The 25,694-nt window shown below is 39.0% G+C and overlaps 1 protein-coding gene across 2 annotated transcripts in view; it reads left to right on the top strand.

Annotated features, from left to right (window-relative positions):
* Positions 1 to 25,694, top strand: part of PREX2 (phosphatidylinositol-3,4,5-trisphosphate dependent Rac exchange factor 2) — a 302,207-nt gene that overhangs the window by 219,293 nt on the left and 57,220 nt on the right. For both annotated transcript variants that reach the window (XM_086336651.1, XM_086336652.1), the window contains exons 34-35: positions 2,218 to 2,361; positions 12,163 to 12,277. In XM_086336651.1, coding sequence (XP_086192777.1) covers positions 2,218 to 2,361; positions 12,163 to 12,277 — 259 coding nt within the window. The remainder of the gene's footprint in view (positions 1 to 2,217; positions 2,362 to 12,162; positions 12,278 to 25,694) is intronic.

The raw sequence follows: 25,694 nt of genomic DNA, 5'->3' as shown, positions 1-25,694 counted from the left end.
GCATATAGAGAACACTGGGCCTTGACATCAAGAAATCAGAGTTCATATCCAGGCTCCATTCTCATCTGCAAGCATGAGAATATTAGCTTTCCCTGACTCATGGGATTGTGAGGCTTAAAGAAAATTATGTATTTGAAAGTCTCCAGCACTATGTAAGGCTTACGATAGTATTCAGTAAATATTTGAGGCCACTGTCTCTGCTTTATTAATCTGTGTCCTTTTAAAAAAGCTCCATTTGGCATTATTCACAGTCTTATTTTTGCATTAAAGAACAATAAGATTCTGAAGAAAAATGCAAGCCAAGCAAGTAGAACTGAAATATCTGGATTAAAGATATTTCATTTTCTTTGAACAAATAATTATAAGGTGTATATAACATGCTTGGTACTGAACCAAGTTCTAGGGATATAATATTGATTAAGTAAAATAAAATCCCTGTTGGCATGGACCTTAGCTACTAGTGAGAGATACAAAGGAATAAATGGGCACTCTGACCCACTTTGGTATAGAGAAAGTACAAAATATTTCCCATGTTATATGATGTAACTAGTGAAAATGAAGGTGTTAATTGCTGTTATATCCAACTCTTAGCGATCCCATGGACTGTAGTCTGCCAGGCTCCTCTGTTCATGAAATTCTCCAGGCAAGAATGCTGGAGTGGGTGGCCATGTCCTCCTCCAGGGGATCTTCCCAACCCAGGGATAGAACCCAGGTCTCAAGTCTCCTGCATTGGCAGGCAGATCCTTTACCACTAGCATCGCCTGTACTTTTACATATGTAGCAAATACCTTGAGGAAAAGTCTTTCATATAGCACTCTTAGTTTTAACCACATTTTAGATTTAGTATACTTGATCATTTTCAATCATTTTTCAGTTTCCTAATTCCTGGTGTTGCATCTTTATTTGTGCTTTGCTAACCCAGTAATATGATACTGCTGCATTCTCATTTTCCTTCCAATAACATTATCCATTTGGAAATACAGAGATTGACTATGTTGGAACTAAGGGATAGAATTTAACAAAATTATAATATATATGAAAGACATTGTATGGAAAGGGGAACTAGAAGATACAACTATTTTGTATATTTTAATCTTTATTTAATATTCATGCATCTTTTTTCTTTAATTTTAGTACCAGAAAAAAAAAGAATTTTCCTACTCATTAAAATGCACTTAACTTCTTAATCTTCAACTGTGAAATTTGTTTATTCTCTTTCTTAACCTCAATTTCTTCATGTCTCCCTTAAAAAAAAAAAGAAACAAAAAATAACCATAATTATATGGTATAAAAAGAAATTGTAGATGTTAATACAATAAGTCCTCTATTGATATGCAGAATTAGATACGTTTAGTAAGAAACCTGGAATCTGTGATCACTTATGGTATTTAATCTTGAGCTCTACTTTTATACAGTTTTATTTCAAGAAGCAAGGTAAAAATAATATTGAGTCAAGAACATATATTAAATACTTACTCTATTTTGGCCTTAATTTTAAACTGGTTAATGTGACTATTGTAGCCTTTTAGGAAGAGTTTGCATTCTTTTTTAGTGAAGTGGAAGTTATTTGTCACGGACAAGTATCGTAATAAGAAGGATTTATGATAACACTGTGAAATAGTACTGCAGCATTCCAGCTTTTCAAGTTGGTTGGAGTTTTGTTGTGAGTAATTAAATTTAGGATCTTTGAAAGCAGCTAAAAGAGTTTAAACAGATAATGTCTAATGACTGTCAGGCAGGGACAGAGGTAATGCATTTTTGATCTGCTGCTCAGAGAGTGGAGTTTGCAAAACCCGTGCTAATTTTGATAATGGTTGCTATGCACTCAGTTTCTTGCACACTACTTCACAAGTGTACCCCAAGGAGTCATCTTGACTAAAATATGAATGAGGCAGCTGCCTTGGGAGATTTTGATTCCAAACCACGTGTATCTAAACTTCTCATTTAGTTAACTGAGACAGCTGGTGTGTCAAAGTGTAGCGAAGTTTTCTGTTTCAGAATTTTATATACAGTACAATAATAAATCTGTTGCATTAGCTAATGAGAACCTGATTTAATACTCTTTCACCAAATAGTGCTGTTAAGTATTCCAAACCTGAACTTAATATAAATGGGTACTTTTAATGTAAAGTAATTGATGAATACTAGTTTTTAACAAACATGCTATATAACATACCCTGATAATAGGAAGTAATATAACATTAAATGTCATTTTAGATGTTCCTCTTACTTATCAAGCAGAAGGAAGCCGGCAAGCTCTGAAAGTTTACTTCTACATTGATAGTTACCATTTTGAACAACTGCCTCAACGGTTGAAAAATGGAGGAGGGTTTAAAATTCATCCTGTTCTTTTTTCACAAGGTAATTGCTTTTTTTTTAAACTTCATGTACTTAGATTATTTTATCAGTTGTTTAAAAGAAATGTAATAATAACCATCATTCTTTTTCACGAATTCAAAAGTTTATTCTGAATACTTAGTATATTTCCTTGTGCGACCGTCTGTTAAGGAAAAATCGTGTCTGGTATAAATATTTATCAAGTAGAATTGCAACATTATTTATAATAGAGAAGACATGAGTGGCTTAAATAAAGATAAATTAATTTGCCTTAAATAAATTATTGTAAATCCATTAACATAAGGTTAAAATATTTTATGAGATAGAAAAAGTTCGATAGTATACAGATTACAAAAAAATGTATATACTCAATTATGTCATACATGTATGTATATACTTACATATATATATATATAATGTTTTCAATACCATTGGGTGATTAAATTGTTGATTTTTTATTCTTTGAGGTTTTTTTGCATTATGTTAATTTTGTCAGTAAAAATGTATCCCTTTTATAAATTAAAAAAAAATTGTTTTGGCAAGTGAACAATGAGTGTTAACCACAGTAGAAAAAATTAAGATTGACATGAATAAGAAGATTCTTGCGGTGAACTGATTTCCCAGGGAAGGTCCTGAATCTTTTTAATCTTTGGAGTCACAAAAGCCAGAAAGATCAGAAATCCAGAATATTGTATAGTTTCTTTTTGTCTATGATTTTTTTTTTAAAGATTCATGCTGTGGTCACAAGATTTCTCTAAGTGGTACCACAGAATACTACATTTTTTCTTCTTTCGAGTTTTCAAGACTGCTTTGGTTTTGCTTTGGAATTTTTTTTTAATTTTATTTTAATAAAAATAGAATAGAGGAATAAAATCATTTTTGCTAACTGAAGAACTGACAGTCATGTGAAATCTAAATTCACTACCAAGTGAAAATTCTGCTTTGTACCTCCTGCATGTTATAATTCTAAAAGATAGATTGAAATGAAGTGAAGTCGCTTAGTCGTGTCTGACTCTTTGTGACCCCATGGACTGCAGCCTACCAGGCTCCTCCCTCCATGGGATTCTCCAGACAAGAGTACTGGAGTGGGTTGCCATTTCCTTCTCCAGGGGATCTTCCTGACCCAGGGATCGAACCTGGGTCTCCTGCATTCCAAGATAGATTACCCTTCCTTCAATTGCTATAGTTTAAAAACAATGTTATTGTTGTTGTTCAGTCCCTAAGTCATGTCCGAACTCTGTGACCCCATGGACTTCAGCACTCCAGACCTCCCTGTCCTTCACTATCTCCCAGAGTTTGCTCAGACTCATGTCCACTCAGTTGATAATGCCATCCAACCATCCTCTGTCACCCTTTTCTCCTGCCCTCAATCTTTCCCAGCATCAGGGTCTATTCCAGTGAGTCAGCTCTTCGCATCGGGTGGCCAAAGTATTAGAGTTTCAGCTTCAGCGTCAGTGCTTCCAATGGATATTCAGGGTTGATTTCCTTTAAGACTGACAGATTTGATCTTGCAGTCCAAGGGACTCTCAGCACCACAATTTGAAAACATCAGTTCTTTGGTGCTCAGCCTTCTTTATGGTCCAACTCTCACATTCATACATGACTACTGGAAAAATCATAGCTTGGAGTATTCATACCTTTGTCAGCAAAGTGATGTCTCTGCTTTTTAATACACTGTCTAGATTTTTCATAGCTCTTCTTCCAAGGAACAAGTGTGTTCGAATTTCGTGGCTGCAGTCACCATTCACAGTGATTTTGGAGTCCCAGAATATAAAATCTGTCACTGTTTTCACATTTCCGCCTTCTAATTTCCATGAAGTGATGGGACTAGATGCCATGATCTTAGTTTTTTGAATGTTGAGGTTTAAGCCAGCTTTTTCACTCTCACTCTCATCAAGAGGCTCTTTAGTTCCTCTTCACTTTTTGTCATTAAAGTGGTATCACTTGCATATCTGAGCTTGTTGACATTTCTCCTGGCAATCTTGATTCCAGCTTGTGAGTCATCCAGCCCAGCCTTTCTCATGATGCACTCTGCAGAAGTTAAGTAAGCAGGGTGACAACATACAGCTTTGACATACTCCTTTCCCAGTTTGGGAACCAACCAGTCTGTTGTTTCATGTCCTATTCTAACTGTTGCTTCTTGACCTGCATTCAGGTTTTTAGGAGGCAGGGAAGGTGGTCTGGTATTCCCATCTCTTTAAGAATTTTTCACAGTTTGTTGTGATCCACAGAGTCAAAGGCTTCAGCATAGTTATTGAAGCAGAAGTAGATGTTTTTCTGGAATTCCCTTGCTTTCTCTATGATCTAGTGAATGCTGGCAATTTGATCTGTAGTTCCTCTGCCTTTTCTAAATCCAGCTTGTACATCTGGAAGTTCTCAGTTCACAAAAAACAATGGCTACCTCAAACAGACACTTGGCAAGAATGCATTTAAGCTGAGAAAAATTTCAGCGAAGAGATCTTAGGAGTTACTAGAAGGTGTTTTCATTTATGTGGTAGAGTCCATATAGGTGAACAGAATCTACAATGGAAAGAAATAAAAAAAGAAATTGAGCAAAAATACACCTTTGGAACTAGGCTAGGAGAATAGGTTAGCCTAAAATATGTGAAAAGGCATTACAGAGATCATAAGATTTAGAAGAAAGAAAAGGCTACTGGTCTGGAATGTTCACTTTTATAGCATTTAAGCAGACCATGCACTTGTTAAAGGACCTTCCTTTCATTTCCTTTCTTTCTCTCGTTTTAAAAATTTTGTCTTTGAAGTCATTCTTGAGATGACAGATGGCATTAATCATCTCTTCTAAAAAAGTGATTACATTTGTGACACACAACCATAAATAGCTGAATATCATACCCAGCAGCCAATATGCACAGGGAAAGAATTATTTTGCAAGGAGTCTCTATTTTATAATTGTGGCTAAAGCTAATTTAAAAAGAATCCCTAAATATATATGATTTCAGTGAGTACAATATTGCTTTTACAATGTAATGTAAAGAAAAGCTTTCACAAACATTAGGTTTTAGTATTCACACAGCAGTAAAATATGAAAAATGATTTGAAGAGTCGATAGCGGAAATTCTTCTGCCATGGAGGTCACAGATAGGTAAAGAAGACTGGAAGGGAATCTGTCTCATTAACAATCTGTCAGTGATAAGGTTGTTTATTTAAAGGAGATGCAGAGGTTCCTCTGCACTCACAGAACTCCCATGAGGAATCATTAGTTGTTCTGAGTTTTCATCAGCTCAGAGAGAAGCACAGGAAATTCAGCCCCAGCTTGGGTAGAGATTGCCATCTGGTAATTGAACGTGGTGGTAAATGGAAGGGATTCCAAATAGAGTCTATTCCTGGGATGAAAGTTTATTTGAAGGGTTTTCATTTTGTGGGTACATGAGTCTTTGCTAGCAAATATAAAAGAATAAAGTGGATGAATTTGAAGTTTTCCTGGGAAATGTATTAGAATCAGCCCTTCTAACTGTTTGTGCATGCGTGCTAAGTCCGCTTCAGTTGTGTCCAACTCTTTGCAACCCGATGGGCTGCAGCTCACCAGGCTCCTCTGTCCGTGGGATGCTCCAGGCAAGAATACAGGAGTGGGTTGCTGTGCCCACCTCCACGGGAACTTCCCTACCCAGGGATCGAACCCACGTCTCTTATGTCTCCTGTATCAGCAGGCAGTTTCCTTACCACTAGTGCCACCTGGGAAGCCTTCCTAACTATATGGTCCATAGTAGACGGTGCTAAGTAAATGGCTTGTTGTTGTTTAGTCGCTAAGTTGTGTCTGGCTCTTCTGTGACCCCATGGATTGTAGCCCACCAGGCTCCTCTGTCCATGGGATTTCCCAGGCAAGAATACTGGAGCGGGTTGCCATTTCCTTCTTCCCAACCCAGGGATAGAACCTGCATCTCCTGCATTGGCAGCTGGATTCCTTACCACTGAGCCACATGGGAAGCTCACAAGTATATGGTACCAAGGACAACATACTTGTAAGAAGCAGCAAATGTCCTGACTTGTTGTTTTTCTTGTCTGCGTGGATCCTTGGGCAGAGGAGGGTACTTTGATGTATGAGGTGCCCTGCAGAGATCAGACCAACTAGTAAATCAGGAATTCCAGAGTTGGAGGCCAGTAAGGTACCCTCTAGGGAACATCCGTTGCTGAAAACCAGAGCTGCTGAAGAACAAGAATCTAGGCAGCCAAAATGAGAAAAAGACAGATTTCCAAGGTTAGGAACACAGAAACAGCCAGACAGAAAAATCAACACAAAGCATAACCAAAACACCAGAAGATGGAGATCACAGTGAAGCAGTCTTCTAGAATAACTTCCTACAAGCCAGACAATGAATCCTGTTGGGATTCATGAGCCCTTGGATACAGCAAGTGACTATAAACTGAGTGAAAATGGGAGTTCAAGGGAGATAGACACCCAGGGTGCCTGGCTTGCTATCGTGCAGTCTTGCAGTGCTTCTCAATGCTGGTTGCCCTTCAATCATCTTGGGAACATTTTAGAAAACACCTGTGCTTGGTCCCACACCGAACCAATGAAGTCAGAATCTCTGGGAGGTGGTGCTCAAATGTCAGTATATTTCAGAAGCTCTCCAGGTGATTCTAATGTCCCTCAGGACTGAGAAAGCATGGTGCGATGTGGATTATAAATCACTGTGCAATTACACAGACTTTCTGGTGGTGCAGTGGTAAGGAAACTGCCTGCCTCCTTGTGGTTTTGATTGGCACTTCTCCAATGGTGAGCAACATTGCCCATCTTTCACCATATGTAAAATAGATAGCCAGTGGGAGTTTGATGTCTGATGTAGAGCACCCAAAGCCATGGCTCTGTGACATCCTGGAGAGATGGGGTGAGGAGGAAGGTGGGAGGGTGGAGAGGACATGTTTACTTATGGCCAATTCATGTTGATGTATGGCAAAAATCATCACAATTTTGTAATGTACAATTACTTTTGTAAAGTAATTATCCTCCAATTAAAAACAAGTCCCCCTGCCAATGCAAAGATGCAAGAGCTGAGAGTTCGATCCCTGGATCTGGAAGATCCCCTGGAGGAGAAAATGGCAACCCACTCCAGTATTCTTGCCTGGAAATTTCCATGGACAGAGAAACCTGGTGGGCTACAGTCCATGGGGTTGCAAAGAGTCAGACATGACTGCACACACACACATGCAGGTATCCAGTTCATCTTTGCTTAAGTAGCTGAGTCCATTTCAAGGTGTTGACACTTCTAGATTCTGGGAAGCTAGGGCAGTGAGAACTGAGCCTTTGTGCTTCTGCACTGTTAGATCATTAGAACTCGGGCTACACAGAGAAAATGTAATTTTGGCTGGACAGTTGTTATCAGAACAGGCTGAAGATGCCCTAGAGAGCTGACCACTGAGGGATGCCTTCTGACAGTCACAGCAGCTGGAGAATAAGCCCTTCGTTTTGGAAAGGGGATGGGAGTGGGTGGCTCTAGAACATCTGCCTCGGTTCACATCTTGCATCTTCAGATCCATTCCTTTGTCTAGGGAGGGTGTCCTTCATGACTGTGATGGGCCTCTGTTCCTGGAAGGACAATTTAGCAGCATGTTAATGGGACAAATTGGGGGGCTTCCCAAGTGGCTCAGGAGTAAAGTATCCTGCCAGTGCAGGAGATGCAGGAGACATGGGTTCAGTCCCTAGCTTGGGAAGAACCTTTGGAGGCAGGTTCTTGGATCCATGTATTCTACTTCTTTGGGACACGACATCAGATGAAAGTTTTTGTTTGTTTGTTTTTTAGGTATATATTGTGCCCAGCAATATAGCATCCCTTTCTTATAAAGTGTTAAGTACGTACTTCCTGGGTCTCTGATAGTAATTTTCCTTAAACTAAATGGAATATTCGATGCTGGTTCTTTCTCCACAAGCACATTCTTGGGGATATTTGGTTTCTTCACTTCCTGTGCAAAAAGCTGGCACACAAAACTGTTGCTCCTAACTTCTTGAAAAGGTATTACCTCAAAAAAATAAAAGATATTACCTCTTTGAACATAATTAAAATCACCCAGAAACTTGAGTGCTGTCTCTCTTTTAAATAAAAGGGAGCAGTCTGTTATAAACACTGTCAGTTTCTAAGTTACATTTTTTTTTTCCTGGAAAACTCTTCTTAAGGTTCTTTAAAGGGTGCATCCTTTAGTTTTCCATTGGGGTTTTTGCAGAGTATGTATAAACAGAATATGTAATAGCTTTTTAGAAAGGAAGAACAGTTCCCAGAACTGAAATTTCCTCAAAGTTAAGAGTGGGTCTTTATGAGCGTGAGCACCCACATCTCTTTACAAGGTAGCACAGCCTTTCCCAGTGTTGGTCACAGTAACAGATAAAACTTGCCTTCTTTACAAATGCTGTGGCCAGTTCTGAAGAATTCTGACCATTTCTGGGGATTTGTAACAGTCCATATGTAATGTCTTTTTTAACTAGTGCAATTCTTTTGTGCTATCAGAAGAGGGTGTTAGTTGAAACTATTCTTAAAATTGTTACTCAGAGGCTCCATATTTTTTTCTGATCAATCCTTTTCTTGGAAAAGCTGTGAAATGTATTTTGAGTGAGTGGAAGAAAGGCTCATTTTCAGTCTTAGATAATTTAATCTATAATTTTCTAACTTTTTTTTTTACTGACTATACCTGCTTTTAAAATAATGTTTTGCTTCTAAATTCAAAAGTAGTAGGACTAAAACAAGCTAACAAACTCAAGTAGTGTTTTAAATATTGCTTTCAATTAAGTGCTCTTAAGTAAGTTAATGTTTATTCAACCAAATATGTTGGTACTATTTTAAAATATTTATTCCACCAAGTATGTCAAAACTATTCAACCAACTATGCCTGTACCAGTTAGACTTAATTGTCTAATTAAGAAATTAGACAAGGAAATGCTAAGGAAGGGTCAGACTTTGAAATTTGGATTTTATTATATATTTAACCTTTTTTCCTGCTGAGAATACAAATTTAGTTTGGTATATGTCATTCTATTTTCTTTTTTAAAAAATATAACCAAGTTGTTCACCTAAAATAGGGAATGTTGTTCTCCTTTCTCTACTTTGCCATACAAAGTTTACTTTTTAAACATAAAACTCATTTTTGGGGGGTTCATTTCCCTATATTGTTGAGACTCCTGGCAACATTTTAAACTCTTTTCTTATTGTTTTTAAATTTATATAATTGTGAATTGTAACTGTTCTGAATTTGAAAATATCTTAAGAAATATAAGGAACATTTGTTTCTCTATTTGTAACAAGCTTTTAGAGCAGGACTGGACATTCTGGACAAAGCTGAGTCATCAAGACTTTATAGAAACTAGATCCCAGAGGTTTTCTTGTTCCCTCGCACTGTCAACCCCCTGCCTCCTGTCCCATTACCCCTTCCTAGTGTCACCTTCCAATCTTCTTGGCCTTAAATCACAAACTGAAACATCCTTGCGTGGATCCTCCTCTTAGTTGGAACCAAACTTCCTGTTTGGCTAGGCTCACTCATCCATCATCTCCACCTGTTGTGGAAATAGAAGTAGGTCATGCTTGTGGGGCACTGGTCACCTAGTGCATAAAATACATTCAGTTAGTGATAAGAATAGTCATGGGCTCTCTTAGGTACTGTTATTTAATGTAATTGTTTCCCAAGTACCTTTATTAGTAGGTGGTCATGTTTTCCATTTCACAAATAAGAAACCTGAGGATCTTAGATAGTAATTAACATGCCCAAGGTCACACAGCTACTAAGCAGTGGAAGTTATGGTTTTACTCCAATGCAAGGGTTTTCACTATTAGCTTTATAGTCAGAAGAGGAATGCACAGTGAAATATGACTATTGACAGGCTGAATCTTCCTGGAATAGTGGCCTTTCACAAATAACACTCTTAATGAAAGGGAATGTCACATGTATTTGAGGATTGTTTTATCAGGGAGACCTCCTTATATTTCTTGTGTGTATGCAGGCCCAGAAGCTTACTGAACCAGTTGCAAATATTCTAATGAACGCAGAATTCATAAGGAATAAACAAATAAATAATCCTTGAAAGAAGCCCACAAATTCAATTTTCTGTACTGAAGTAAATGTTAGGAAGCTTTCTCTCTAATTTTCCACAAATGATTTGCTCAGTTATAGACCAATAATGCCATTCAAAAAAAAATTAAATTTAGCAATACTCTAAAAATTTTGTCATTTCTTCAATGTCCTAAAAATCTGATTACTTTAGAAAACAGCACAGCTAAAATTAGCAGTGCCTTTTCTGTCTTTGCCCCAAAGTGGTAATGTTTTTGTCAATTTGAGGAAACATTATTATTTAGTTTAGAGACTATGGCATTTAGCAGTTTTGAAAGATTATTTTTTTTATCCGTTTTGAATTAGTCTGCTGAAAATTGCGGCTCATTAGTGGTAACAAGTTCAAGGGGAAATAATTTGCATTTCCAAATTGGATCCATCGCCATTCCTGTTGCTGGCAGCCTCTTGAAAGGGAATCTTGTATTTCTAGGCACTTTCCTGTGATTCATTTCCTCTCCAAAAGGTTAAAAATACCACTGTGTAAAGTCTAAAGGAAGAAGAAACACTTAACTAAAAATGTTAGTTATGAAAGAAATCTATATTAATCAAAGGCATTTGAAATTATTGGTAAGTTTTACATATATATAAATATGTTTTAGCTTATTTATTTATTTCCTTAAACGTTTCTCCATAAATGGTCCCTTTTTTATCAGAGTATAATTGCTTTACAATGTTGTGTTAGTCTCTGCTATACGGTGAAGTGAATCGGCTGTGTGTATACATACATTCCCTCCCTCTTGAGCCTTCCTCTCACCCCACCTCCATTCTACCCCTCAAGGTCATGACAGAGCTTATTTATTTTGAACTGAATTAACTGACCATTGAACTAGAGGTAGTATTCTAACAGTTCTCTTTATCTGTACTTCTTGTTTCATAATTTAGTTGCAACTGCAAGAGAATATTAATATACATGGAGACAGACAAATTCAAATTGTTACTCATTATGTTAATACACATTTCTGCATCTCATACCTAGCTATATGCATGTGTATATATGGTGTGTGTTTATATGTGTGTATATACATTTAAGCGTTTATATATATGTGTGTTGTGTTGTTTAGTCATTTAGTCGTGTCCAACTCTTTGGTGACCCCATGGTTGTAATCTGCCACGCTCCTCCATCTGTGGGATTTCCCAGGAAAGGATACTGGAGTAGGTTGCCATTTTCTCCTCCAGGCTATCTTTCCCACCCTGGGATTGAACCGGTATCTCCTGCATTGGCAGGCAAATTCTTTGCCACTGAGCCATGAAGGAAGCCATGAAGTTTGAGTATAAATAATATATATGTGTAAATATATATGAAGTTTGAGTTCAGCTTCACAAAAACATGTACAAAACTTTTTTAAAAATAGAAGACAAAATTTTTTTTAAGTTCTTTTCTTTTCATCTGTCTTGGCTAGGCTGGGTCTTCATTGCATGGGCTTCTCTAGTTGCAGCACTGAGGCTTAGTTGTGGCATGTGGGATCTTAGTTCCCCAACCAGGGATAAACCTCGGCCCCCTGCATTGGGAGCACAGAATCTTCCTAACCGCTGGACCACCAGGGAAGTCCTGACAGTTTAAATTAGAAATTACCTTTGCCTACTTACTAAAGATAATTGCCAAATGTTTGAGCCCAAGAATGATTTTTATCTGTTTTTGGACTGGTTTAACCTTATTTCTTGTATATATGGTCATATTTGGTGCTATTCAATGCATTTACTAATAATAAGATGACACTAAATGTAGAGAACTGAGTTATACAGTCACATGAAGAGTACATTTACTTGTTTTCACAGCACTGGAGAGCATGGAAGGATATTATTATAGAGACAATGTTTCAGTGGAGGAATTTCAAGCTCAGATAAATGCAGCCTCCTTGGAAAAGGTCAAACAGTACAACCAGAAGCTCAGGTATGTCATTGTTCAGTTTTAAAAAAGGTTTTCATATTGTAACAAGAGCAGATGAATAGAGCTTTTGCAATTATTCGTTAGATGATTAATCATGATATTTCTTTTGATATAAAGTCCTCTTCTTTAGGGTTTAATATTTCTGATATTCTAATGGGTTCTTTTCTTGCAAATAAGTTAGAAAAAGTTTTAAAACTTTCATACTATTGTCTTAATTTCTTAGGAAGATCAAGAGATTAAATATTTAGCAGACCATTATCAGGAAAATAAAACCATTGATCTTTTATAGCAGTGTCTCCTAGGAGATTCAGTGGATTAAAGGTAAAATAGTTTCTTTTATGTACCATTAAACAACAAACAGCCAGTAACTTATACCAATAGGTGAATATGTTTAACACAGAAGATAAAATAAAACAGGTACTGCTTGATATTGGAAAAAGTATCTACTTTCAAATACTTTCAAGTAGCATTGCATTTTATTGTTTTTCCTCTAAAAATCATCTTACTGATATCATTATCAATGGCAGGGAAAAATTAACCACAATAAGTGAAAGGGAAATGTGTTATAATTCAGAAGCTTTAATCTTCAATTAATTATTAGCCTTTGTATCTCCCTTTTATAAATTACTCTTGTAATAGGTCATCTTTTAAAATTATTGACAGATTATGACTTTTATTTTTAAAAGAAAAAAAACTTTGTTCTGCTTTAGGCCTTAGTAAATCAAAAATACTGTTGTTTTTCTTTTTTGTTTGTTTTTTTTCCATAATATGGCCAAATCATGAAGATAAATTAATTCCTAAAATTCCTGGTGCAGGAAGGGGTTGGTTCTTGCAGTTACCACCAGTGGGTTGGCTTTGTTTCACTGTGACTGCGTCCTCACGCTAACCCTGCCTCACACAAACCTGTCCCTTTTCCATGTTCTTTACTCTCTACCATCATTTTATCATCTTTAGCCTCAAAGCCCCCAGTATTTTTTCATTTTTCATTTTCTTTTCCTCCTAAAATCTAGTTGAAGATCCTGATGATTCTCTTAGACTGCTCTAATTTTATTACCTTGTCTAGATCGTTATTTCTCAAAGACATCTAAATAGACTTTCACAGGGAAAAAAATAGTTCTTCTTGAGTTCTTAAATACTGTGTATGTGTGCTTAGTCGTGTCTGACGTTTTGCGACTGCATGGACTGTAGCCTGCCTGGCTCCTCTGTCCGTGGGATTCTCCAAGCAGAAATACTGGATATAAGAATAGGAGGTTGCCATGCCCTTTTCCAGGGAATCTTTCCCAACCCAGGGATTGAACCCACGTCTCCTGAATTGCTGGTGATTCTTTACCATCTCAGCCATCAGGGAAGCTCAAATACTGTGTCTAGATTCCTGGGTCAGAAAGATCTGCTGGACAAAGGGATAGGCTACCCACTCGAGTATTCTTGGGCTTCCCTTGTGGCTCAGCTGGTAAAGAATCCACCTGCAATGCGGGAGACCTGGGTTTGATCCCTGGGTTGGGAAGATCCCCTGGAGAAGGGAAAGGCTACCCACCGCAGAATACTGGCCTAGAGAATTCCATGGACTGTATAGTCCACAGGGTCACAAGAGTCAGACATGACTGAGCGACTTTCACCCTCACTGACTAAGCAATACTGACTTAAGAAGCTAAGTCACATCTTGTGAAGACCTCTCATTTGAGTACCATTAGCACAAAAGATAATTTTTGCTTTCATATCTGATAAAATATAGGTTATCTTTCAAATAAGAATACAAAATTAAAGCAATTCTATGGAAGCTGTGGGCCCTGACAATACATCCCCTGAGTCCAGTTTGAGCAAACTGGAACTTCCTGACCCAGGGATTGAACCCACATCTCTTATGTCTCCTGCGTTGGCAGGTGGATTCTTTACTACTAGCACCACCTCAGAAGCCTTAGAAGTCCCTTAGGAGGATTCTAATATGTTGGTAGAATTGAAAACCAATTCTATAGATCGGGAAGTTGTCAAAGTATGACTACCAGACCAGCATCCCACTAGACCATTGCTTTAGCATCCTCACTCATTTCTGATCTCCAAGGAGCAGTGTTGTTCTAATCTGCTCAGAATTTTGCTCCCAGATAATAATTTTAACCCACATGTCTGACCATGTCACTCTTCTACTCAAAGCATTTGTTGATTTCTTATTGCTCTCCCCCCACCAAAAAGAGTCACAAACTCCCTTCCCAGGCAGCCAACATCTTTCATGACTTGGCCCAAGACTTCCTTGCTTTCTCTGCCTATGTGCCAGCCAGGCTGTGCTTTCCTCATTTCTAACCAGACCCTTTACTTTCCTTCTCCCCTGAGTTTTCACACATCACTTAGCTTCTGCTTCCTGTATCCCCTGTCTATAAAGCTACTACTCATATGATTCAATGTCCAGCTCTAGGATAGTCTCCTTTGTAAGATATTTTTCATTTATTCTTGGGCTAGGATGAAGCCCTGGGCATTCAGTTTTTCAGAAGTCCCTTACATGCTAAGTCGCTTCAGTCGTGTCCTATTCTTTGCAACCCTATGGAATATAGTCCACCAGGCTCCTCTGTCCATGGGGTTCTCCTGGCGAGAATACTGGAGTGGGTTGCCATGCCCTCCTCCAGGGGATCTTCATGACCCATGGATCGAACCCACGTCTCTTATGTTTCCTGCATTGGCAGGCGGCTTCTTTACCACTAGCACCACCTCAGACGCCCTTAAAAGTCCCTTAGACTCTGATGTGTTACTAGAAAAGTAAAAGTGAAGTCGCTCAGTCGTGTCCGACTCTTTGTGACCCCATGGACTGTAGCCTATCAGGCTTCTCCGTCCATGGGATTTTCCAGGCAAGACTACTGGAGTGGGTTGCCATTTCCTTCTCTAGGGGATCTTCCTGACCCAGGGATCGAACCAAGGTCTCCCGCATTGGTGTAGGCAGACGCTTTTACCATCTGAGCCACCAGGGAAGTCCAATGTGTTACTAGAATTGAAAACCAATTTCATAGATCGGGAAGTTGTCAAAGTATGACCTCCAGACCAGCAGCATCTGTGTCATCTGCAAGCTTGTTAAAAGCATCTCTTGGGTGGACCCCACACTCTGTGTTGGAACAAGCCTTCCAGGTGATTCTCATCAAATCACACTCAAATTTCAGAGCCACTGCCCAAGGCTAAATGAGTGACAGCTCATCCTTTCCCTCTTCCATTTTACTTTATGGCTGTTACAGAATTCAGTTATTATCCCTGATGATACAGTTATGTGTATAGGTTCTTTATCTTCTTTATTCTATTATAAGCTCTTTGAGATGCAGGGTAAGTTTATCTTGCTATTTCCCATTGCATTTATCAAAGTATCTTGTATAGAAAGCTCTCGTAAATATATGTTTCAGTTCAGTTCAGTTGCTCAGTCGTGTCCGACTCTTTGTGACCCCATGAATCGCAGCATGCCAGGCCTCCCTGTCCATCACCAACTCCCAGAGTTCACTCAGACTCACGTCCATTATTTAGCTGTAACTGGCAGAGAAAAGTGGGGATGGGGCATAGCCTTTATACACCTATGGGTCTTTTTTAAAAAATACAAATATACACTCATATACATGAGTATATATTTGATATATATATGTCTATATGTATATATATGTTATATGTATGTATATATATATGTATATATATGTTCAGCTGCTGCCGAACAATAACAAGAATAGATACATGACAAGATGTTCAAGATTCTTTGTTAAGAAAAACAGCATATGTATTAATTGCATGCTGTCCTCTTAACATAAGAAAATGTTTTAATGTATCTCTTCCTGAAGAGAGCATTAAAAGTACAGTTCAGTTCAGTTCAGTTCAGTCACTCAGTTGTGTCCGACTCTTTGTGATCCCATGAATTGCAACACACCAGGCCTCCCTGTCCATCACCAACTCCCGGAGTTCACTCAGACTCAAGTCCATCGAGTCAGTGATGCCATCCAGCCATCTCATCCTTTGTCGTCCCCTTCTCCTCTTGCCCCCAATCCCTCCCAGCTTCAGAGTCTTTTCCAATGAGTCAACTCTTCGCATGAGGTGGCCAAAGTACTGGAGTTTCAGCTTCAGCATCATTTCCTCCAAAGAAATCCCAGGGTTGATCTCCTTGCAGTCCAAGGGTGTTGGAGTCTTCTTCAACACCACAGTTCAAAAGCATCAATTCTTCGGCACTCAGCCTTCTTCACAGTCCAACTCTCACATCCATACATGACCACAGGAAAAACCATAGCCTTGACTACAGACTTGGTACAAATCACATGCCCTTGTCACCAGTTGCTGCTGCTGCTGCTAAGTCGCTTCAGTTGTGCCCGACTCTGTGACCCCATAGACAGCAGCCCACCAGGCTCCCCTGTCCCTGGGATTCTCCAGGTAAGAACATTGGAATGGGTTTCCATTTGTCACCAGTTACCTGCTATATATCCTTCTTGTTGAATATTAAATTTCTTTTGCACAGGAAGACAATTACCTTCCTCTTTACTCCTAATAATGCCATTTTTTCCCTGCTGATTTCTTGAGTAAGGGTGTTAATTTCTTCCTTAATTTTTCCTGTTACTTGTAACCTCAAATACTCAGATGTTGCTCTTGAACAATCTGTTCTTGGTTTTCAGACCCAGAGGCTGACCTTGACCATTTCGTTAAAGGCTGTTATTGTCCACGTTAAAAAAAACCTTCAGGGGTCACTAGTTCCTCATGGAGAAGGCAGTGGCACCCCACTCCAGTACTCTTGCCTGGAAAATCCCATGGACGGAGGAGCCTAGTAGGCTGCAGACCATGGGGTCTCGAAGAGTCGGACAGGACTGAGCGACTTCACTTTCACTTTTCCCTTTCATGCATTGGAGAAGGAAATGGCAACCCACTCCAGTGTTCTTGCCTGGAGAATCCCAGGGACGGGGGAGCCTGGTGGGCCGCCGTCTATGGGGTTGCATAGAGTCGGACACGACTGAAGTGACTTAGCAGCAGTTCCTCATAGCTCTAGAGCCTTTTTAACACTTTCACTGAAAACTGTTTCATTCCAAATGTTAATTTACTAATTAGATATCAGAAAAAGCTTTATCACAAACAAGCGTAAGTAGGTAAATTGGTAAACTATTATCTTATTGGAAAGCTTTAGATTATCTTCTTGGAAAGCTTTATTGGAAAGCTTTAGATTCTAAAATTCTTTAGATTACAGGTTTCAGAAACAAAACTTAAACAGGCATAAACAAAATAATATGGCTTATATAACCAGTATATCCAGTGACTATGGGTGTTTCAGGTACAGCTGGATCCAGGTATATGGGCTTCAAGATACTCTTTATTTCTCTCTCTTTTTGGTATTCTTGTCCTCTCTGTGGGCTTCATTTTCAGGCAAAGTTGTTTCACTTTTGGGTAGAAGTGGTCACCACAGACCAGTATTGCATTTAGAGAAGAAGAGAAGGTATCCCCACTGTACTCTCCTGCCAACTAAGATTTCTAGCAAAGTACCTGGTCTCATTGACAAGACCTGAGTCGTGCCTGTTCCTGGGTGGGCTGAGCAGCACAGAAGACCAGTGGGCTGTCACAGAAAGCACAGGGTAAGGATGCTGGACAAGCACAAACAAAGGATTTCACATCAGTTATAGAGATTTCTCCAGAACAACAAAGAACAGGTGGAAATTTGCTACTTAAAAGAAAAGATATTGTAGCCATAATACCTACCAATTTTTAAGAACACATTAGAAGTCAGTCACAATGCTAGGTGAGTTACGTAGATTATTTAATAAGCCAGTGAGTTCCATATTATCATCTCTATTTTAAAGGGAAGTTGCACAAGTTAACTCAGATAATAAGTGGTGAAAACAGGACTGAAAGACTTTTTTCTCTTTAAAGTCTATAATTTTTTTTTTTTTTACTATATTAGGCCATCTCAGTGAGAGGAGTAAATGGTTTACACAACAAATAAATTTTCTGTTACGAAGTTTTGGTATCAGATATTATCAAGTGCCTCCAATTGCTTTGATTCTGTATCATTTATTCATTGAATGTTCATGAGGTTTCCATTCTTGTGAGAATGGCCAAGATGGAAAATGAACAAATAAGCTAATCCATAAACAATGTATTGCAGATAGTGAAAAGTGCAATGAAGAGAATCTGAAACTAGTTGCTATACTAAAAGAGCAGATTAGTTAGGAAGAACCTAAATATTAGGTGTTATCTGAAAGAAGGGCTTCCCAGGTGGCGCAGTGGTAAAGAATCCACCTGCCAATGCTGAAGACTCATATTCAGTCCCTGGGTTGGGAATATTCTCTGGGGAAGGAAATGACAACCCACTCCAGTATTCTTGCCTGGGAAATCCATGGTCAGAAGGACCTGGCAGGCTGCAGTCCGTGGAGTCACAGAGTCGGACGTGACTAAGCACACAGAAGATTTGAAAGGAACCTGAATCACCAGGAGATGGTCTTGCCAGAATATGGGGGAAGATCGTTCCCAAAGCGGCAAATTGATGCAAACAGGTCATGGCAATAGCTTATCTTGTCTGAGGAAGATAAAGGTGGCCAGGGCAACGCTGACAAGTTGAGAAGGATCATTTGTGTTGAGAGAGCTGTGCAGAGGCCTGGTTATGTAAGGGCTGTAGGCTATTGTAGGAGTTTGGATGTTATTGTAAGGAAGGAGACCATTGCAAATGTTTTATTGAATTCCTGCTGTCCAGTTATAGCTCATGCATCTCTTGCAAATAGAATTCAAATGGTTGAAGTTTGCTGGAAGCAGTAGTGAAGCATGCGGTGGCCAGCTGGCTGTTCTGATTGTTTCTCCTCCAGTCTCCAGGGGAATACAGATGAGGCCCTGTACCTCAGGAGTCTGCCTCATGCATCAGAGCCCTGGCACTGGGTGCCTGCACACACCCTGGGTTAGTTGTTTCTCCGGGTGAACAGGATTGAGCCAGCGGAAATTTCTAACAGCTGCTTCTAAAATATACCCTCTGGTGCCAAGTCAGATGATGTTCTTGATTGATTTCCTTCCGATTCTTAAGAAGTACAGCATGTAAAGTGTCTAACTCAGAAATTCTAACCACGAAATTCCAGCGAGAAATTCATTCCTTACCTTCACTGTTTTATTCTCTTTTCTAACTCAGACTCCCCTTTGTATTTACTCTGGCCATAAGCCATCATTCCCATTAGCCTCATTTTTCCCCACCTTACATAAATGTAATTTATCATTGCCAAACCCTTTCATTTTAATGTATCCTGTTTATTGGCAGAAACCAGCACTGCATGGTGACTAATGAGATAAATGTGAGTGTGAACAGTATTCTTCTATAAAGTGCTCCTTTCAGGTTGAGGGGTCTAGATTAGCTTTTTTCAAATACCATTTTCAGTATAAAGTCAGCGTTAAAGCAAAAGAGAAAAATCAAAAGGAAACAAGTTGTATATTAGTTTCTAAGGTCATTTATTAGTGTGGTGAAGTAACAACTTTGTACTGAATATTTTAGGGCTTATAATTTGGGGTATCTCAATGTAAATTCATCATCTTTATAGAAAGCAGACAAGGAAATTATTGAAAGCATATATTCTCTTAAAGTATGTCCTTTTTTGGATATAGAATGACACTTTCTTTAAAGAGAATTTTTTAAAAAACAAAAATATATTTTATATAACAAGTATAAGGATGATAGATATTTTGTTTAGGTTAGCAAGAAATGCTACACAAATATTAATCTCAGAGTCATATATTTTGAACAGTTTTTTCAACTGAGAAATGCCTGGCTAGAAGGATGCATGTGTTTGGCTGTTCCCATGATAGCATCTCTATAAAATGGATCATTTCTCTCTACCTTGAAGGGAAAAAAAATGAGTATGTTCTCCTGGCATGAGACAGATATGAAGAATGGCATAGCCTTACTACCATTTCACATCTTTACGGCTATCAAATAGCATGAGAAAATAAAGAATAGCAGGACTTCAGGCTTTGACCCCATCTGCAGTCATCGGCTCATTACCAATCCAGACTTGGGTCCCCTCGCCTAAAGCACAGTAAAGTCCGTCCACTGACACTGGGTTGTAGTGAAGGACAGTTCAGCATTTGTTGCAGAGCATCAAACAAGGAGTCCAGGCAGGTAATGCTCAAAAGGCCCAGACTCTCCAATGGCTTTCAGGGACAGGTTTTTAATGGTAGAATGAGGGAGGTGGGTTGCAGGATGTGTGATCAGCTTGTGTACAGTCTTCTGATTGGTTGGTGAGATCGAAAGCCGATGTCATCAACCTTCTGGTTCCAGCCTGTCTGGGATTATGTATTTGTGGTCAGTCTGCAGTTTACTTCTTCCAGCTGGTAAGCATGTCAGTATCTACAAAACAGCTCAGGGATATGGCTTGAGGTATTATCTATGACATGAATTTGAGCAAACTCCAGGAGATAGTGGAGGACAGAGGAGCCTGGCATGCTGCAGTCCATGGGGTCACAAAGAGTCAGGCACGGCTTAGTAACTGAATAACAACAAATTATCTATAGTCCTCAAGAAGGAACTAAAGACCCTTGACTTTATTTAATGGCTAAAGTAATATTTTGCCTTTCCTGACTGCCTTTTTTCTGCATTTTCTCACTTCTCTGATTAAATTTATTCTTTGGAACTCAGGGGAGGCCTTGGGGGCCTTTTTTTACAAGCAAGAGGCAGGTGGAGGGTGTGGGGGTAGGTATTTGTCCCAGGAGGATGACGTAAGGTCCTGCTCAGTTACAGGCACTTGTCTTCTGTCCCCATCTTTTTCTTCCCACAGAGTCTTTGACTCATAACACACTATTTCCCATTCCTTGTTTAGACAGTAAATGGTATACCCCAGTTTGAAATGGAAAATTTTGGTTCTGTTGATGAGAAGCTGTGCAAGCTATCTTAAATCAACAAGAATATGAACTTCATAAAATCTGAGAGCAAGCAAGAGAGAGAATATCAATTAAAATACAGATAATGCCTTTGTCCTTCAATTGCTTCACTTTATAAAGCTGCAGATTTTAAAGTTATTCTGTTTTAATTAACTGGAAACATTCCAGATGCATAGTGAACTCTTCTATAGCAGTTTTATATTTGCTTTCCATCCAATCTTCAGCTGAAATCCATTTTTTATACCTTGAGATACATCCACATTTCTGTTTTGCTAAGACTAGCTGTAAACTAAATGTGTATATCCAGTTTATTTCTATTTTCAATAGGTTATGGAGATTTCAGAGCTGTATATTTTGTTTTATATGAGAAGTGATGCTTCAGTAGCAGGAGAAAACAACTAAATCTACAAAGAATTTGAATTTGTTTATAATGCTTAAAAGTGTACTAAGTTTCTTTCCTATATCTGACATAGGTAAAGGATCTATGTTTACAAAATTAAAGTTATACTCTAGGTGTCATATTCTTTCAGTGTATGAAACTAAAGGAACTGCAGGATACTTGTGTTTGACACACGCTTCACCCCCACCAAGTATCAGGGACAGGAATGAATTCAGTAAGTGACTTTTTCTCTGGAAGAGAAGCTGGGTTTACAGTGTTTAAGGGGGAGGGGATGGGAGGTAAAGTTGTGGGGAAGGGAGTATTTTCCAACATAGAGAACTGGTGTTGATGTTGAGTAGCTCAGTCGTGTCTGACTCTTTGTGACCCCATGGACTGCAGCACACCTGGCTTCCCTGTCCTTCACCATCTCCAGGAATTTGCTCAGACCCATGTCCATTGAGTCAGTGAGGCCATCTAACCATCTCATCCTCTGTTGGCCACTTTTCCTCTTGCCTTCAATCTTTCCCAGCATCAGGGTCTTTTCTAATGAGTCAGCTCCTTACATCAGGTGGCCAAAGTATTGGAGCTTCAGCTTCAGCAACTGTCCTTCTAATGAATATCCAGGATTGATTTCCTTAAGGATTAACAGAGAAAAAAGAATAAGTAAAAGTCCTGAAGGGTTGAGGAGAAATAATAAAGCATCTGGAGGCTGGAATTCAGGAGGAAGCAAGGCATGAAAGAAATGGATGAACAGAACCAATATGCCCTCCTTTACCTCCTGTACCATCAACTGTTCCTCACTTCTTTCAACCCAGCTTCACTCAGGACACACTCCAGCCCTATTTCCATGTGCTGAAAGCATGGACAGTAAATCCCCTACATAGGAGCCTTCAGGTTGTGAACTTTCAAAGATGTGAATGCGGGTTTGCATGCCCAGTCACGTAAGTTGGTCCGTGTGTCTGGCGTACACTGTCACGTGAGTGCGTCCTCTGCAAGTGGTTTTGCTTCTGTGCACTTACTGTGCAGTGCTACTGTAGTACATACAGTACCTTGTTGCAAGCCCAAGCTGTCTGGAACAAGTGTAAAAGCAGCACTATTGTAGTTGGTACTACCATACTTTTCAAGGTACTGTACTGAAGATTAAAAATGTTTTCTTTATTTTTTGTTTTTGTTTTTTTATGTATTATTTGTGTAAAACATATTATAAACCTATTACAGTACAGTATAATATAGCTGATTATGTTTATTGGGTATCTAGGCTAACTTTGTTGAACACGTCAACAAATTGAACTTACAAACGAGCTCTTGGAATGGAGCGTGTTCACATGTAGGGGAATTACTGTGATTAGGACCCATCCCATCTCATATTTGTCTTCCTGCAGGAAGCTTTCAGGGATAGCCTCAGCTGGAATTGCTTGGTGTCTTCTTTGAAACTCTTTGAGAGTCTGTGTTTTCTTTTATTTTGTTTTAACTGCAGGTTATTTACGTGCTGATGTATACATGAGGGCAACCACGTTAGTTCACCGCTGTGCTTGGTACATAACAAGTACTGTAAAAGGGCTTTCCAGGTGGAGCTAGTGGTAAAGAACCTGCCTGCCAATGCAGGAGGTATAAGAGATAGTCCCCTGGAGGAGGACATGGCAACCCACTCCAGTATTCTTGCCAGGAGAATCCCATGGACAGAGGAGCCTGGTGGGCTGCAGTCCATGGGATCACAGAGAGTCAGACACACCTGAAGCAACTTAGCACGCATGCACAGTACTGTAAAAATACTTGAATTGGAAATCCAGTTAATTGCAATGTATTGGTCTTTGGGTGGGGTATTATCATTTTATTGAGTTTATTCCAGGATCCAGTCTACTTCATTTTATATTCAGAAAATTCTGGGCCATTTGAAGGGTACAGATGCTGACTCTGTTGGAGACTTCTCTAAAGAAAATTTATCAGTGTAGCCAAGGTTCATAAATTTCACATGAGACAAGATCAGACAAAGTTGAAATTATAGTGGCGCTTTTGAGAGCAACATCCCTCTTCTTTATTTGAAAAACGCTATAATTCTATTAAACTTTGCCACTGTTACTTTCTGAAAATATGATAGAGCCGCCAATATATTTATGCATATAATCTCATTTAATTATCTGGCCTATATTTATCTCTATGTGAATTAAGACTAATTCATTTACCCTTGGGAAGTTGTAATTATGTCTAATATTTATTTTATTATTACTTGAAAGGAATTTTAATTCAATTTTTAGGTGAGGGTAACAAAGGGGATTAGAATGATTTGACTATGAGTTTTCACATTTTTGTGATAAGTCCTTCTTTAAATAGTTTATCCAGGATGAGTAGATGTTCTGGCTGACAAATAGCAGCAGATAAAATCATCTTCAAAAAGCAACATTTGAAGAAAATTATCTCTCTGCAAGCTAAGAAAAGCTATTGTTTTCACCAAAGCAAAGGGAAGATCAAAGTACCTTGTGTTCAGAATTTCCTTTGGAATAAAAAAGAGCTGCAAGTGTCCAAGAAAAAATAAACACACCCTGAAGAATCAGTTAGGGAAATATACTTTGTGAGGAAAAATTGTCCCTGCTTGTGGAAGCAAGATTGATTCTTATTTTTAACTCTGCTGACTTTTCTACCAGAGCACAAGGACAATCAGTCTTTAAAAAATACATTCAAAGCAGCCTAGTCAAGCTCTCTCAGTGAATTTTTTTCCTATTGCTTTTGTTCAGTTCCTTTTTGCTGACATTTCAGAGTTCTTTTCTTTGGTGGATGGACCATGGAAGGGGAGTGAATCATTCTAAATGATTATTTCAAAAGAATCATATCCCTTCTTTCAAAAGAAGGGATAAGAAAATCACCTTATCCCTTCACCAGTGAGGAAATTTAGCTTGGACCCAGAGCTTTTGATTGAAAAGACATAATTGTAACTCAGAAAAATTAATATGGATGTATTGAAAGTCATAATTTATGTGAAGAGTCAGGGTATTCTGTTTGTAAATTGGCTGTCTAGTTACACAGACCACCCAACTTCAACTGAGGACAATGTTCCATCTTATATAGATTCAAGTGTGTGAAGTTTTCCCAGTCATTCAGGAAGAAAATCAAATACGTCTTTGCTTGGCTTCTGGTAACTTCAGTCAGAAGGACTCTAATTTCAGTTGCTTTGGCCAATTTCTTCCCATCTTTCTTGCATGCTAAGTCGCTTCAGTTGTGTCCGACTCTTTGCGACCCCATGGATTGTAGCCCACCAAGCTCCTTTGTCTATGAGATTCTCCAGGCAAGAATACTGGAGTAGGTTGCCATGCCCTCCTCCAGGGGATCTTCCCGAACCAGAGACTGAACCCACATCTCTTACTGTCCTGCATTGGCAGGTGGGTTCTTTACCGTTAGTGCCACCTGGGAATCCCTTGGAATATTTCAAAATCTGTCCTTCCTGAGAGGTCTTCTCACCTTCCTGAGGTTAGTCTTTTCCCTTATTTTCCCATTATAAGCTTCTGTTTTGACATTTTTACATCAAATTTTAAATTCTTTTTATGCATATCTGTTTCTGCTTTTCATCTTGTCTTTCTCTCTTTGGTTTACCCATTGCTGATAAGGTACTTATTAATGGACAATTAATGAATGCTTATGTATCTATCAATGTCCAAAATTTGGGGCAACCAAACCATGATACAGAACATAACTGAGCAGCCTGGGGGTACTAGTGAGGACAAAGTAGGGGTGAGAATGAGACTAGAGGCGGAAAGACTGATTAAGAATCTATTAAAATAGTTCAGACAAGTGGAAATAAGAACTCTACATAGATGATAAAAATGGAGATGGATAGGAAGGTATAGATTTTAGAAATATTTGAGAAATGGAGGGAAAAAAATCTTTTCCACCAGAAACATGATTTGTTGAGAGGGAGACAGAGACATGCTGGATTGGGTGCCTGCATTGTTCTCTGATACAGAGAGAAAGCATAGAGGTCGTGCATGCTGCTGCTCCTGCTGCTAAGTCGCTTCAGTCATGTCCGACTCTGTGCGACCCCATAGACAGCAGCCCACCGGGCTCTCCAGTCCCTGGGATTCTCCAGGCAAGAATTCTGGAATGGGTTGTCATTTCCTCCTCCAATGCATGATAGTGAAAAGTGAAAGTGAAGTCGCTCAGTCGTGTCCGACTTGTAGCCACCCCATAGACGGCAGCCCACCAGGCTCCTCC

Source organism: Bos grunniens, chromosome 14 (assembly GCF_055505025.1).
Source record: "Bos grunniens cultivar Pamir isolate PY7600 chromosome 14, Bosgru_T2T1.0, whole genome shotgun sequence".
NCBI classification, from domain to species: domain Eukaryota; kingdom Metazoa; phylum Chordata; class Mammalia; order Artiodactyla; family Bovidae; genus Bos; species Bos grunniens.
The sequence above is the reverse complement of the archived record's forward strand: the minus strand, read 5'-3'. Positions and strand labels throughout refer to the sequence as shown.